This window comes from Mustelus asterias, chromosome 1 (assembly GCF_964213995.1).
Source record: "Mustelus asterias chromosome 1, sMusAst1.hap1.1, whole genome shotgun sequence".
Classification (NCBI taxonomy): Eukaryota; Metazoa; Chordata; class Chondrichthyes; order Carcharhiniformes; family Triakidae; genus Mustelus; species Mustelus asterias.
Genome location: NC_135801.1, coordinates 166,844,928 through 166,861,420, shown reverse-complemented (window position 1 = coordinate 166,861,420; position 16,493 = coordinate 166,844,928). Strand labels below are relative to the sequence as shown.

Genomic DNA, 16,493 nt, shown 5'->3' with positions numbered 1-16,493 from the left:
GCCTAATTTTTACCTAGCATATTAGCACTAATTATGCAAGTAGAGGAAAAGGAGGTAGTTAAATTACATTGCTTTTAAACATTTATTCTTTCATGGGATATTTTCAAGGCCAGGTCAGGAGTCACATATAGGCCAGACCAGATAAGGAAGGCAGATTTTTTTCGCTAAAGGACATTAATGAATCAATTTTGTTCTTCTGACAATTGATAATAGCTTCATCATCACTATTACTGAGATTAGCTTTCTCTTCCAGATTTATTAATTGAATTTAAATTTCACCAACTGCCGTGATGGGACGTGAACCCATTTCCACAGAGCATTCACCTGGGCCTCTGGATTACTAGTCAAGTGACCTTACCGCTATGCCACCATCTCTCCTCCCCTGGGGATCTGCAGATAACAGAAAGAGATCCAACCCTTCCCCCCCCATTCATGTGCCTTCCCACAGTGTTAATAGTCTGCGGTGTTGAAAGGGCCGTGTTCTGGAGATGAGATGATTTGAGCTGATTGATTCTATTAGTGACTGAAGTCTTGCCAAAGTTTTTTTAAAGAAAGGTGGATTTTGTGGTGGTTGTGGTTTCCTGGGTGCCCTGTCTTTTTCTTGTGTTTGACCCTGTTTTCTACAAATGCTGTTCCTATTGCTGGCAAATTCAATTAGTGTCTTTTCAGGATCACTGCAAAGTCACGTTGTCTTGGTTACCGGCATGGTATTGTTCATACTTCCATCTTATTTATCACTTTAACTCTTGCCTGTCCTTAAAGCCCTAGGGAAAACTACTAGAAATCCCAATAATATTGTGATCTCTGCTCTTTTTAATTGAGAAGTTAAATAAAACTTGGAAGGGAAATTAATTTACTCATCTGTGAATTATGTTTAAAGTGGACACTGCATGGACCTTTCCCTATTGTCTCGTACGTGCTGTATTAACTAGGGGACCTTAATTAAAATAGAGCATTTTTAAAAGATTTATTTCAACACAATACAAGTACTTGACATTGTTTGAGAACAGATTGTCTTCCCTCAAACTCCAGAATATTTCAGATGATTACAGGCCCCTCGAAATTTCAAAATGGGTGACTCTCCGTTTTTCCATCAAGGTTTGCAGTTAAAGTTACATGCTTCCAAAAATCCTCTGGCAGTTTGTTAATGGACAGGAGAAATTATAGCAAAGCGATTGTAGTTAGATACTGGGTGACAGCTGCAACCTGACTGGCAGTAGATTCCATTTGGAATATTTAGAATAATGCAGCATGAATTTAATGTTTGGTCAGTTTCTGTGAGATGCAACTATCTGTTCATTCATATAGGAATTTAGGAATGTTCCAGATCTGAAAAGCCTGACTGACTGGTCATGAGCACTGATCCCTCTCCACTCTCCACTCCCTCAGTTATGTATCTGATTCCCTCATGAAAAAATTCAATTTAATCTGCTTCTGGGGCAGTCCTCACTGCTTACTAACCCCAGCATAAAACTTAATTTTAATTTGTCTGCATGTCGTTTGGACTCGTACTGATGTCTCCTAGAACCAGAGATTGTTCATTCCTGTCTTTCGCGCCTCCTTTCCCATCTCACTTTATCATCTCTCTTTTTTGTTCTTTCAATTTTTTCGCTGCATCTTTTTTTCTGCATCATTTTCTTGCACGCTCACCTACTTGATTTTTCATCTGTTCTCTCTCTCTCTCGTTTTCCCTATCTCTCGTTTTCCCTATCTCTCCCTTTCTCTATCCTCCCTTTCTCTATCCTCCCTTTCTCTATCCTCCCTTTCTCTATCCTCCCTTTCTCTATCCTCCCTTTCTCTATCCTCCCTTTCTCTATCCTCCCTTTCTCTATCCTCCCTTTCTCTATCCTCCCTTTCTCTATCCTCCCTTTCTCTATCTTCCCTTTCTCTATCCTCCCTTTCTCTATCCTCCCTTTCTCTATCCTCCCTTTCTCTATCCTCCCTTTCTCTATCCTCCCTTTCTCTATCCTCCCTTTCTCTATCCTCCCTTTCTCTATCCTCCCTTTCTCTATCCTCCCTTTCTCTATCTTCCTTTTCTCTATCCTCCCTTTCTCTATCCTCCCTTTCCCTGTTTACCCACTCAGAAATATTTAAAACATGAGAGAATTCATGTCATTTGTTGGCCGGCCAGGCGCAGGGTGAATGTCTAAAGGAGTAGAGGAGCAATTTAAGATTCCATTCCTTTTGTCTTTACTTGATTTAGAAAGATTTCACGGCAAGGGATGAGCTGCAGCAAACGGACGTAGAGCACTGGCTTGGGTTCATCACCTTTCTCTGCGAAGTCTTTGGGATAATGCGAAGCAATGGTGGAGAGCCCTTCCGTGTGTTAGTCTGCCCTATCTACACATGTCTACGGGAGGTAAGTGAAGCCACAGAGTCATGACTCAAGAGTGGACCGTGTAATAATGCAGATTATACCAAGGATCAATGTGCGTAGTGACCTTTTCTCACTAAAGTCTGTCTTCTGATAGTGATCTGAGCCAATCCTCTGTAGAGTTCAGTTGCTGCCTCCGCACTGCTTGTTAAGAAGGGGCTCAGAGCCTCGAAAGCTTGTGTGGCTTTTGCTACCAAATAAACCTGTTGGACTTTAACCTGGTGTTGTTAAACTTCTTACTGTGTTAAGAAACCAACATGGGAGAAAATAGTTGTTTTTGAACATCTACTAGTTTGCATAATTTCAGTAAAGTCACCTTTCCTGATAGTTAAAGTGATGAGTCTGGTGCTAAACTGAGCCATACAGACCAGGAAAGTAAGTGGTTCAATCCTTTGTACTGAATTAGTCGATCTAAACTGGTGTGGGGACAATTCAAATTGCCTCAAGTCTCAGAATAAGAAAAGGAGGAATATCAATCAGAATTCCTATTCCTGATCACTCTCCAGTTATCAAGGTACTGACCCTTCTGGTCCTGGAGACAGATTCTCTTTATTTACTCTATGAATCCGTTCGTTACTTTTTAACACCACTATCAAATTTCCACTTAATTTTTTCTGCGCTAAGGAGAACAACTCCAATTTCTCCAGTCTTTGCACATAGCTGAACTGAAGTACCTCACCCTTGGTACATTTCTCATCAATATCTTCTGCACCCTCTCCAATGCCTTGATGTTCTTCCTGAAGCGTGTTATCCAGAATTGGACACAATAATCCAGCTGAGGTCGAGCTGTTGACTTATAAATGTTTAAAATAATCTGATGATGGGTTTTCAGCACTACATGGACAGCATGTTACCAACTGAGCCTTTTAGAAAGCCCATGAAACACAAACTACATTGAAGTTCACATACGCAGTGGCATTTATTTCCGCAATAATGCTATAGGATCTTCCTATTGGCTGAACAGTATCACTTCTTCTTGGGAATCACTTTCCAGGTGTTCCATTCTTTGTCTAGCTAACTTTCAACTCAAAATGCAAAAATCATCTTAAAATTTCAGTCCCCTGGTTCAAATTTCATTCCAAAAAAAAAAGCCAAAAACAGCACTGAAAAGCTTTATTTTTCTTCGAACACTGTGTAGCTTGTGTATTTCCCTGTCTTTTCTTTCCTTCTTCCAAGCTGTCAAGGTTTTCTGACAGAATCCAGGGTTTTTTACTCTCACTTTGATCATCCTCAACTTCCAGTCTCTCACCTTCAACAAAGGGGTGTTTGTGTTCTGCCAGTTACTTTTTTTAATAAGGCTAGTATAAAGAACACTTCAGCAAAGTGGAACCTTTGTGGCAGTGAATATCCCGTAATTTGAGATTACCAAACCATCTCAGGAAAAAAAAGTCCATGTATAACTTTCAAAGCAAAGCACTGAAGGGATGTTGAGTGGAGTAAACTTGTGTGGGGAGTGGGTGTGGTGGGGCGGGGGGGGGGGGGGTGAATGGGTGGGACACGATGGCCTTTGAGCACTCTACCGATAGGTTGTAGTATTGCCTGCTATGTAAATTCAGATTACCTTCTCTTAGAATTAACCTGTTTGTTGGCATGTAACTGGCTATTGGCATTTTGATATCATTGTGTGATTTATGCTTTTACGGAAGTGAACCAGCTAATAGGGTGTTAGATTATGTCATGCAACAAACAGCCTCATTCAAAGAGGTTACTTGCATGACAGCTCTTAGCAATGGAGAGGTCTCAGTGATCCCTTGGGGATGGGTGGGATGGTCGCTGGAGCTGAGGCTGGAGTGCAGCTTTATTCTGTTTCTCACCTCCGCTATGCCCTGTGTTTGAGCGCTCAGTGTTCATAGGTATGTTCTTTTAGCATATCTTCACACAGACATACTATTTTTGTCCCTTTGCGGGAGGGTGAGGAAATGTTGGAAGGATTTGTGACTGATTGTCAGTCAGTTGAAGAGCATCATGAACATTCCTTCCAATTTGACCAACAAGTCCTGACAGGGACCTGAACCCACAGGTTCACAAGACCACTGCATCACAAGACCTCCTGTTGTAAACGTATAATTCCTGTCCTGTCTCCATGCCCTGGATGAGCTAAATTAAAGATTCTACGTAAGCTGTTGTCGCAGAAATATCATTGTAGAGCAGCTAATATGTTCAGAATTGTGTATCTTTATGAAACATTGGCAGTTAAAAGATTCATCAAAAGTGCCATCAAATGATATCTATAGACTAGACTATCCACAACATAACCATGGCAATAGGTTACAGGTAAAGGCTTGGGATTTTGCAGCAAGTGGCTTTGTGAAAGGGAAATCATGTTTAATTAATTTACTGGAGTTCTTTGAAGGCATCACATGTGCCATGGACAAAGGGGAACCAGTAGATGTATTGTACTTAGATTTCCAGAAGGCATCAGATAAGGTGTCACATCAAAGATTATTGTGGAAAATAAAAGCTCATGGTGTAGGGGTAACATATTGGACATGGATAGAAAATTGGATAGCTAACAGGAAACAGAGTTGGCAAAAATGGGTATTTTTCTGGTTGGTAGGGTGTGAGGAGTGATGTGCCGTAGGGGTCAGTGTTGGGGCCTCAACTGTTTGCAATTTATATAAATAACTTGGATGAAGGGTCTGGATTGAGGATGGATTGGCAAGCATCAGGGTTCTCATTTTAATACTTTTAAACATCATGTATGTTCACTTTAAGGCAACCTCGTCAGAATTGAATGTATCTTTCCAATTAAAAAATCAATGAATCGTAAGACCATAAGACATAGGAGCAGAGTTAGGCCACTCGGCCCATCGAGTCTGCTCCGCCATTCAATCATGGCTGATATTTTTCTCATCCCCATTCTCCTGCCTTTTCCCCATAATCCCTGATCCCCTTATTAATCAAGAACCTATCTATCTCTATCTTAAAGACACTCAATGACCTGGCCTCCACAGCTTCTGCGGCAAAGAGTTCCACAGATTCACCACTCTCTGGCGGAAGAAATTCCTCCTCATCTCTGTTTTAAAGGATCGTCCCTTTAGCCTGAGGTTGTGCCCTCTGGTTCTAGTTTTTCCTACTAGTGGAAACATCCTCTCCACATCCATTCTTCCAGGCCTCGTAATATCCTGTAAGTTTCAATAAGATCCCCCCTCATCCTCCTAAACTCCAACGAGTACAGACCCAGCGTCCTCAACCATTCCTCATACAACAAGCTCTTCATTCCAGGGATCATTCTTGTGAACCTCCTCTGGACCCTTTCCAAGGCCAGCACATTCTTCCTTAGACAGGGGGCCCAAAACTGTTCACAGTACTCTAAATGGAGTCTGACCAGATCTTTATACAGCCTCAGAAGTACATCCCTGCTCTTATATTCTAGCCCTCTCGATATGAATGTTAACATTGCATTTGCCTTCCTAACGGCTGACTGAACCTGCACATTAACCTTAAGAGAATCTTGAACAATGACTCCCAAGTCCCTTTGTGTTTCTGATTTCCCATTTAAAAAATAGTCTGTGCCTCCATTCCTCCTTCCAAAGTGCATGACCTCACACTTCTCCACATTGTATTCCATCTGCCACTTCTTTGCCTACTCTCCTAACCTGTCCAAGTCCTTCTGCAGCCCCCCTGCTTCCTCAATACTACCTGTCCCTCTACATATCTTTGTATCATCTGCAAACTTAGCAACAGTGCCTTCAGTTCCTTCATCCAAATTGTTAATGTATATTGTGAAAAGTTGTGGTCCCAACACCGACCCCTGAGGCACACCACTAGTCACTGGCTGCCATCCTGAAAAAGACCCCTTTATCCCCACTCTCTGCCTTCTGCCAGTCAGCCAATCCTCTATCCATGCCAGGATCTTACCCTTAACACCATGGGCACTTAACTTATTTAACTGTCTCCTATGCGGCATCTTGTCAACGGCCTTCTGGAAATCTAAAGAAATCACATCCACTGATTCTCCTTTATCTAACTTCCTTGTTACCTCCTCAATGAACTCTAACAGATTTGTCAGACATGACCTCCCCTTGACAAAGCCAAACGAGGAACACATTACTTCAAATTCACGACTGCTTAAACGTGACGTGCAGCAGGTATGGTCACTTCAAGGTGGATTTGGACTGAGTAGTTTCTTGCAAGCGGAGGTTTATTTAACTGTTAGAGAGGAGGCATTGATGATGGAGATCAGGTGGGAGCAGCCAAAGGGGAACAGGGCATGGATGATCAAGGGTGAAAGATGGCAATCTTACAAATCTCATGAGCGCAGAGGGAGGAAGCGGAATTATACAGGAAAGTCCAATATCAAGCAAGATTGTAGGGAGATCAAGAGTTATACGGGAAAGGTCAATGGTGAAGTCCTGAGAGTCGTGAATAACAGGGTCAAAAGTTATAGAGGGTGAGGTCAGGATGATGAATGACAGGTCAAGGATAGGGGAGCAGTTCCTGTGTGTGGGGGGCTGACCAGTGCTGATGGGGGGGCAGTTCTAGGATGGATGGTAGTTGGTTATGGGTGATTGAGGGGTGTGGGGATTGAGCAACTCCGGAAAGCAAGGCAGAGGTGATGGAGAGAAGCTCAGAGGTAACTGAGGGAGGATGCAGAGAGGTGCAGAGGTGACAAGATCCTAACATCTTGAGTGTGATAGTTCTGTCGGTTGTGTCAGCAACTCCATGGTTTCAAGGTTGAAGGTCTTGAATGAGGAATGAGCCAGATAACAGATATGTAGGACCAGAATTTGGTGGAGGAGGTAGGAATGTCGAGTCAGGAAACTTCTCGGTCTGGCAGATTCATCGCCATTAAAGAGGCCTCCACCTACAATATTTCTGTGTTGGGGAGGTGGGATTGGAATGGAGTTGGGCATGCCACCTCCAGAGGCAAGCCTAAGGTGACCTAGAGGAGGTGGACGAATGATGAGGGCGGCAGGCAAGAACGCCAACCTCCACTTACTGGGGCAGCTGTCCAGTTTTAATAACGAATGTCAGGCTGTCAATTCCTCAATGCACATGTCCCCTCCAGGCCACCTCACATTCCTATGCTGTCACATATCCCCATGTATGCTCCTTAGCCATTCACCCAGTATCTACCATGGGCAGACCTCAGGAGCCATGTCTTTAAAATTAAGATGAAAAGAAAACTTCTAACAATCTAATAGAGGTCTCACTCAAACATCCTACACACTACAATAGACATCGGGTGGGATTTTACGGCCTCGCTCAGGCCGTGCAGGCTTGATGGGCCAAATGGCGGCCTCCTGCACTGTAGGAATTCTATGATTCTCTGAACATGGTCTCCTCCTGGCCCTTTTGAACTCAGGCAAACATTCATATTGGGTTGAGGAATAATAATAAACCTTGGAAAATGTGAGAAATGGATTTTATTGAAATTGAATATCCAGGTGGCCACCTTTCTAAGCTACATCAGATGTCCTGTAAATCAAAGCAGTCCAAGAGCAAGTGAAAGATGCTGAAGAACTATTTCCCCTTTTTAAAGCGCCATGGGCAGTCAGATTATTACACTAGAGATTTCAAGCAGCATTTCTTAAGTTTTGAATGCATAAAAACACTTTTTGCAACAGAATAAGTTTTCAAATGTCTCTCAACACTTATACAATGCTGATCACTGTGATGGTCAGTGTACTTCTACAGGACCTAGAGTAGAAGTATCAATTACAAAGGGGCACAGGTTCAAGGTGAGAGGGGACATGTTTAAGGGAGATGTGCGGAGGAAGTTTTTCATGCAGAGAGTGCAGGGTACCTGGGACGCACTGTCAGAGGAGGTGGTAGAAGCAGGAACATTAGCAACATTTAAGAGGCTTCTGGATGGGTACATGAATCGGGAGGGAATAGAGGGATATGGACCAAGTAAGGGCAGAAGGTTTTTTTCTTAATTTAATTAGGGCATCATGATCGGCACAGGCTTGGAGTGCCAAAGGGCCTGTTCCCATAATGTACTTTTATTTGTTCTCTGACTGATCACTTTGTTAAAAACACATCTAACTTAAAATACAGCATATAACTTTTGAAAATGAAACACTTTTTTTGCATTTCAAAGAAAGAATTCTAAAAGCAGGTAGCTGTTTTTTTCTTTCGTTCCCCATTTGCAACTGGTATTCCCCCATGATTCATGACTCCTTTTAGGTGCTGTGAAATATGTCTCCTAACAAAACAGGCCCAAATCTATGAAAATGGTGGAGGGTATGAAATGCTCACTCCTGCAATGGAGTCGGCAAGGATCAGATTGTTGAGACCTCACTAACATGCACCCTGTGAGGTTAGCACTGCTGCCTCGCAGCGCCAGGACCTGGGTTCGATTCCTTGGGTCACTGTCTGTGCGGAGTCTGCATGTTCTCCCCGTGTCTACATGGGTTTCCTCCGGGTGCTCCGGTTTCCTCCCACAGTCCGAAAGACGTGCTGATCAGGTGCATTGACCATGCTAAATTCTCCCTCAGTGTACCCGAACAGATGCCGGAGTGTGGCAACTCGGGGATTTTCATTGACTTCAGTGACTTCGTTGCAGTGTTAATGCAAGCCTACTTGTGACTAATAAATAAATAAACTTTATCTTGAAGCCATAAAACTCCCATACATTGGGAATGGGGGGAGGAAGTCCTAGAATCGAGTCCCGTCCACCACTTTTAAGTCCACTTCGCCTCTGTTCCAACATGGATGGTGGCATGAAAATCCGGGCCCTAATTTCCTGTTCCATTCCTGACTGTTGATGGTTAAGAGAAATTGAAATATAAAATTTGTGATGTTTGCAAAATGCTGACACAGCATCACTGCAATCTTTGTATGCGGATTGTATAAAGTCTGTGTGAAGAGACTGACACGGGATTGTGTGAAGGCAAAGAGCAGGTGTCGCGGTTCTTTCTGATGTACAAGGAAATGAGCATTTTGCAAGCAGCTGAGTGTGTTGATTAACCCTCCCACACCTTCAAACACAATTTTCACTAAATATTAACACATGTTAAAAATAAATAATTCACTCAGAGGTATGGGAATCTTTGGATCTCTCTCCTCTGAGGGATGTTGTTGAGGCTCAGTTGTTGAGTATATTCAAGATATGGAGATGCTGGCGTTGGACTGGGGTGGGCACAGTAAGAAGTCTCACAACACCAGGTTAAAGCGGGTAAATATGTAGGGAAACGGGGATAGGGCCTGGGTGGGATTATTGTCGGTGCAGACTCGATGGGCCGAATGGCCTCTTTCTGCACTGTAGGGGTTCTATGGTTCTAAAGCCCAATAGGTTTATTTGGAATCACGAGCTTTCAAAGTCTCACTCCTTCATCTCGTGAGTGAGGGAGCAGCGCTCTGAAAGCTCATGGTTCCAAATAAACCTGTTGAACTTTAACCTGGTGTTGTGAGTATATTCAAGATTGAGATTGGTTGATTTTTGGACACCAAGGGAATTTAGGGATGGAGGGTAAGATGGGAAAGTGAAGTTTAGGTCGAAGATAGAGCTATTCAGCCTTGGACACCATCACGACCATTTCAGTTTCCCCTGAGGAAACCTGAGCTGTATTTCTCTTTACTTTATCCTGGAGGTGCTGAGGCTAGTTTCTAGCACTCCTATGGCAGCCCAAGCTGAGATCAACAAATTCAGCATGGAGCACTATCTTAGCATACACAGATCAGCATCAAAACAAATAGTGCCTTTAGCAATTGATCCATCAAGGAGGGAAGTTGCATTTATAACTCCTGGGGGTAAGCACCTGCCTTTGACAAGGTCCCTCATGGCAGACTGATGCAGAAGGTGAAGTCGCATGGGATCAGAGGTGAGCTGGCAAGGTGGATACAAAACTGGCTCGGTCAAATAAGACAGAGAGTAGCAGTGGAAGGGTGCGTTTCTGAATGGAGGGCTGTGACAAGTGGCATTCCTCAGGGATCAGTGCTGGGACCTTTGCTGTTTGTAATATAACTATAGGGTTCGTGGTGGGAGATACAGGACGGATATCAGAGGTAGGTTCTTTACGCAGAGAGTGGTTGGGGTGTGGAATGGACTGCCTGCAGTGATAGTGGAGTCAGACACTTTAGAAACATTTAAGCGGTTATTGGATAGGCACATGGAGCACACCAGGATGATAGGGAGTGGGATAGCTTGATCTTGGTTTCAGATAAAGCTCGGCACAACATCGTGGGCCGAAGGGCCTGTTCTGTGCTGTACTGTTCTATGTTCTATGTAATATATATATAAGTGATTTGGAGGAAAATGTAACTGGTTTGATTAGTAAGTTTGCGAAGACACAAAGGTTGATGGATTTGCAGATAGCGATGAGGACCATCAGAGGATACAGCAGGATATAAATCAGTTGGAGACTTGGGCAGAGAGATGGCAGATGGAGTTTAATCCGGACAAATGTGAGGTAATGCATTTTGGAAGGTCTAATACAGATAGGAAATATACAGTAAATGGCAGAACCCTTAAGAGTATTAATAGGCAAAGGGATCTGGGTGTATAAGTACACAGGTCATTGAAAGTGGCAATGCAGGTGGAGAAGGTAGTCAAGAAGGCATACGGCATGCTTGCCTTCATCGGCCGGGGCATTGAGTTTAAAAATTGGCAAGTCATGTTGCAGATTTATAGAATCTTAATTAGGCCGCACTTGGAATATAGTGTTCAATTCTGGTCGCCACTCTACCAGAAGGATGTGGAGGCTTTGGAGAGGATACAGAAAAGAGTTACCAGGATGTTGCCTGGTATGGAGGACATTAGCTATGAGGAGAGATTGGAGAAACTTGGTTTGTTCTCACTGGAACGACGGAGGTTGAGGGGTGACCTGATAGAAGTCCACAAGATTATGAGAGACATGGACAGAGTGGATAGTCAGAAACTTTTTCCCAGGGTGCAAGAGTCAATTACTAGGGGGCACAGGTTTAAGGTGCGAGGGGCAAGGTTTAAGGGAGATGTACGAGGCAGATTTTTTACACAGAGAGTGGTGGATGCCTGGCACTCGTTGCCGGGGGAGGTAGTGGAAGCAGATACGGTAGTGACTTTTAAGGGACATCTTGACAAATACATGAATAGGGTGGGAATAGAGGAATATAGTCCCCGGAAGGGTAGGAGGTTTAGTTAAGTCGGGCAGCATGGTCAGTGCAGGCTTGGAGGGCTGAAGGGCCTGTTCCTGTGCTGTAATTTTCTTTGTTCTTTGGTAAACATTTTCCCTCATACATAGGCTCATTCTTAGTATTCAAATGAACGTACATTAATCACATTTTGCCTCACATTTACATCCTATTGTTAATCAGCACATATTTGTTTAGGAAGGAAAACCCTCAGGAGGCAATGTTCAAAATTGATTAAGAATGTTGATGGAGAAGGAATCTGTTGGCTGCAATCTCAGGAGCCATGCCAATGCTAGTTTAGTAACAAATGAAGAACTGATGAGGCATTTTAAACTGTAATTACTTTAGTTTAGACATTTCTGGAAAGGGTGTGGCACGAAATTTAAGGCAGCTACAACGACTGATCTGAATGCCAGTACATCGCCTTAAGAACGTACAATGACAGCACCGAGCTCCTCAACATTTAATCACGGGAGTACTCAGCCCCTGAGTTTACATTAAGAGAAAACACGGCAGAAAATCGCAGTCTTGAATGCAAGCTGCCTGTCCTCTTAGATTACAGAGTGGGGGAGATCCTTCAGAAAAAGTGATTTAAAGAAAAATGGCTCTTGCCTATAAGTCACTCTGCACCACAAATTGCAATAATTGGTGAAAGTGCCAATGACCTTTCTATAGTATCATGTTATTGCAGGTAGATTGGTACATTCTGTCTTTGAATCTATATGAAGTCAATTGTACCTGTTTTCTCTTATTTCCTTCCTTGTAATCGGATTTTGCCACCACGCTTTAGCTGTTGCAATCGCAAGATGTCAAAGAAGATGCTGTTCTGTGTTGCTCAATGGAGGTAGGTTTTTCTGTCATGCTTTCCATGTTACAGATTTATAATGACATGGCTATACAATCTGTAGGTTGAATATGTTGGCTTGTACTCATTGGAGTTTGGAAGAATGAGAGACAATCATTTTGAGACATATAGGATTCTCAGGGGGCTTGACAGAGTAAATGCCGACAGGTTGGTTCCCCTTGCGGAAGAGTCTAGGACCAGAGGGCATAATCTCAGAGTAAGAGGTCATCCATTTAAGAGTCATGGAATCCATAGAATCCCTACAATGCAGAAGGAGGCCATTTGGCCCATCAAGCCTGCACCGACCACAATCCCACCCAGGCCCTATTCCCATAATCCCTCATATTTACCCTGCTAATCACCCTGACACTAGGGGCAATTTACCATGGCCAATCAACCCAACCCGCGCATCTTTGGACTGTGGGAGAAAACCGGAGCACCCAGAGGAAACCCACCAGACATGGGGAGAACGTGCAAACTCCACACAGACTGTGACCCGAGACCGGAATTGAACCCGGGTCCCTGACGCCGTGAGGCAGTAGTGCTAACCACTGTGCTACCGTGCCGAGGTGAGGAGGAATTTATTCTCTCTCAGGGTGGTGAATCTGTGGAATTATTTACCGCAGAGGGCTATAAGGGCTGGATCATTAAGTACGTTTGAGGCTGAGATGGGCAGATTGTTAATCAGTAAGGGAATCAAGAGTTATGTGGAAAAGGCAGGAAAGTGGAATTGGGGATCATCATATCAGATCAATCATGATTTCACTGAATGGCAAAGCAGACTCAATGGGGCAAATGGCCTACTTCTGCTCCTGCATCTTATCCTCTTGGGCACTGTTACATGATGTGGAGATGCCGGCGTTGGACTGGGGTAAGCACAGTAAGAAGTCTCACAACACCAGGTTAAAGTCCAACAGGTTTATTTGGTAGCAAATACCATAAGCTTTCAGAGCGCTGCCCCTTCGTCCACTCCATCTCCATCGTCCCTTCGTCCACATCCACTCCATCTGACGAAGGGGCAGCGCTCCGAAAGCTTATGGTATTTGCTACCAAATAAACTTGTTGGACTTTAACCTGGTGTTGTGAGACTTCTTACACTGTTACATGATGCAGGGGAGCATGGAGGAAAGCTAAGCTGACAAAAAAGCCAGCTATTCTCCCTTAAACCAATATACACAGAAAATTAAATGATCAGAAAAGAACCAATGTAATGCATTACAATTGTAGGTAGATTGGTGCAATGAAGCCTTATCTTCAAATTAATATTATTAACCCTCCCCTCATATTGTGGGTTTTGTTTCTGACCATCCCACCAGTACCTCAAGCAAATGCATGAGTCCAAGCAGTGAGTGATGGAAGACTATTTATTCACATGGTGCATCATCAGCAATACACAAATGCTTTTCCTCACACATAAAGGGGTCACTGGATAACAATCAGGAAAGAAAACCATGGTTGATTTCTCCCTCAGCTCCCAATGTGAAGTCCGGTGTAGTGCACTGACTATCACTTTACTTGGGATCAGTGTAGACCAGACTGTTATCTGAGGACCCTTGTGGGCTGTATTGCTTGGTGCCTCAGTCAGTTATGTATTTAGTCACTTGAACCAACAGAGTTGTATGTTGTATCTACAGCCGACACTTCCTGCTCCCTAGACTAAAAGATGAAACCCTATATCCCCGCAGACATCGTTTAGAGTACGAGTTAAAATAAGAGAGCAAGAGTTGGGGCAAAAGATATAAAATTGTCTTAGAAATTATCCATCTCTGACTTGTCTTAATCGTTGCTTATTGCCCTTTCAAGTGATTTGACAGTGTAAACTTTGACCTATACCCTTTGACCCATTTGACAGCTGCAGAGCACAGGCAAGCTGCTGGAGGAACAGCTGCCGGAGATGATGACAGAGCTGCTAGCAGCAGCACGCGACAAGATGCTGGGCCCCTCAGAGTCGGCGTTGACGCGATCCCTCCTCCTCGAAGTCATCGAGCTGCATGCCAATAACTGGAACCCGCTGACCCCCACCATCACGCAGTACTACAACAAAACCATCCAGAAACTAACTGCTTAAAACAAAGAAAAAAATAAACAGGGGGGAAAAAAGGAGAAAACAGGAAGAAGGAGGAACAAAATATGGGAAGGTGCTGTCTTTTTTCAAATAAAAAAAAGACTCTTTACTGGAAGAGAGGGGAATGTATTAGATTTTTAAAAAAAACAGAAAGATAAGTCCCAGCATGCAGAGAATCATTTTAGGGGCGCATTCTTTCATTTGAGTGCCAAGCCTCCCTTTCCCCCTCCTGTGCTTTTGACTGTAGTTGATCCATTGACAGCACACCAACTCCTGGTTTGTGGAGGGCTGGAGCTAGCCTGGTATTGTGCTGAGTGTGTGTATGTGTGTGTGCTCTGTGTGCTTTATTTGTTCTGCCATTGTGACAGCCGTCTTGCTAAGCAATTGGCAGAAGGTGACACTCAGCAGATGGCCTGGCAGGACAATAGGAAGCACGTTCTATGCCAGGCTTGAAAATCAATTACTTCATGCAGGGCTGGTTTTAAGTTGACCTTTTTTTTTGTTTTATACACTCTTTCTAGTTGCTCAAATTCTAGGAAAGGAAGCAAGGAAAAATAAAATAGATCAAGTTTACGTTGGAACTTCAACTGCATGTTCTTTTCGTACAAAGCTGAAAAAGTTTAATTTTTACTTGGCTTCCAAAACGGTTTCTTTCAGAAGGTCCTAAAGCTATGCATTTGGGTTAAGTGAGTGGAAGTGCAGGTTTTGAATCTTTCAATGTTGCATTTTGATTGAAGTGTGAGATGGTGGTGCCTGGGTACCAGAGCAAAGCTCCCAGCGCTTAACCATATCCCAGTGCTATGATTGTTAAAGGCTAAATGAAGACTTGACTTGACCTCATACATTAAAATGGGCTATGGTAGATCCAGTATCTAAAGCTATGAGAGACAACATGGCTTAAATGTGAAGTACCTACTAATTTTTGTTAATGGGATGATATTCCCAAACGTTTACAGTATTCTATTTAGACTGCAAGTCTACAGTTCATTTAATGTAATTATTGATTTTCTTTTCTCAAACAGTTTATCTGCATCAACCAGTAAAATAGTTCCTAGTATTATTTCTGGCTCAATCACGTGATGGTGCACAAAGAGCCATCTTCATGATTCTTCTGCTCACAAAGCCAGAAGTGAAACATGTTTGGGAATGGCTCAAACTCTGATTATTGTGTCAGGTGGTGAAATGTCTGGAGAAACAATGATAAACAGGTTATCTGCTCATTATCACATAGCTATTGTGGGAGCTTGCTGTGCACAAATTGGCTGTCACCTTCCTTACATTACAACAGTAACTGCACCTCATAAGTACTTCACTGGCTATTAAGAGCTTTGGGACGCCCTGAGGTTGTGCAAGACGCTATATAAATGCAAGTCTGTCTTTTTTAATATTATAAAATGTTGAAAGTTCAGTTTCGCAGCTTCTGACTTTGAACTCCACAGTATTTTGCTGCCTCGTAACAGACTACAACCTCTGTGTTAACTCGTGTAATAAATGCTGACTGAATTAGCTCGCACACTAAGTGCTAAGTGAATCATTTTGTGTAATATGCGCTGACTGCACTGTTTCGTGGTAAACGCCTTGATTATCGTTCAACACTCTGACAATGATTGGTGATTGTTATTGATATTATTCAATTGCATGAAGTGTCCAATCATTGGTCTCTGGTATGACTCCTGCTAACGGGGGTGGGGAGAATACTCTACCCTATGTATTATAACATACAGTTGGGAACATTCATGAACAATGTCAACTGTTTGTATGAAGATGAACACACTTGTAGCCACCACAACCACTTGCGATGTTGCCAAGGGCCTTGTCGGATGACAGACCCTTGACAAAGCGAAAGGACCCCAGGTTTATCTTGGAGAGTGAATGCGAGTACGTTCTTGCTGTTGGTTAAGTCCTTTGAAGTCTGGTCAGTTTTTTTTTCTGATAACGATGAGCAGATTTTGGTAGAGATAAGTCCAAGATCTAAACAATTTTAAAAATGGATTTGGCAGTAGCCTCTCCTATCTTAATGGTGCACAGGAGTAGAACATCACTCTATGTGAAACCTCCTCTGTTCTTTTTGCATTGTTGCAGTACAATTAGAAGCTAGTATTTAGTTCTGCCCTTAGTTTCAAACCTCAAAATCTCATGAAGATTTGAGTGAG

General features: G+C 43.1%; 1 protein-coding gene across 16 annotated transcripts in view; it reads left to right on the top strand.

Annotated features, from left to right (window-relative positions):
* ctif (CBP80/20-dependent translation initiation factor) overlaps positions 1 to 15,940 on the top strand; it is a 268,061-nt gene extending 252,121 nt beyond the window's left edge. For 9 of the 16 annotated variants that reach the window (XM_078222542.1, XM_078222468.1, XM_078222532.1 and 6 more), the window contains 3 exons: positions 2,204 to 2,359; positions 12,222 to 12,275; positions 14,128 to 15,940. In XM_078222542.1, the coding sequence (XP_078078668.1) occupies positions 2,204 to 2,359; positions 12,222 to 12,275; positions 14,128 to 14,343 (426 nt within the window). In that variant the 3' untranslated portion in view covers positions 14,344 to 15,940. The remainder of the gene's footprint in view (positions 1 to 2,203; positions 2,360 to 12,221; positions 12,276 to 14,127) is intronic. The other 7 variants (XM_078222515.1, XM_078222505.1, XM_078222440.1 and 4 more) reach the window with 1 other exon arrangement.
* The last annotated feature ends 553 nt before the right edge of the window (positions 15,941 to 16,493 follow it).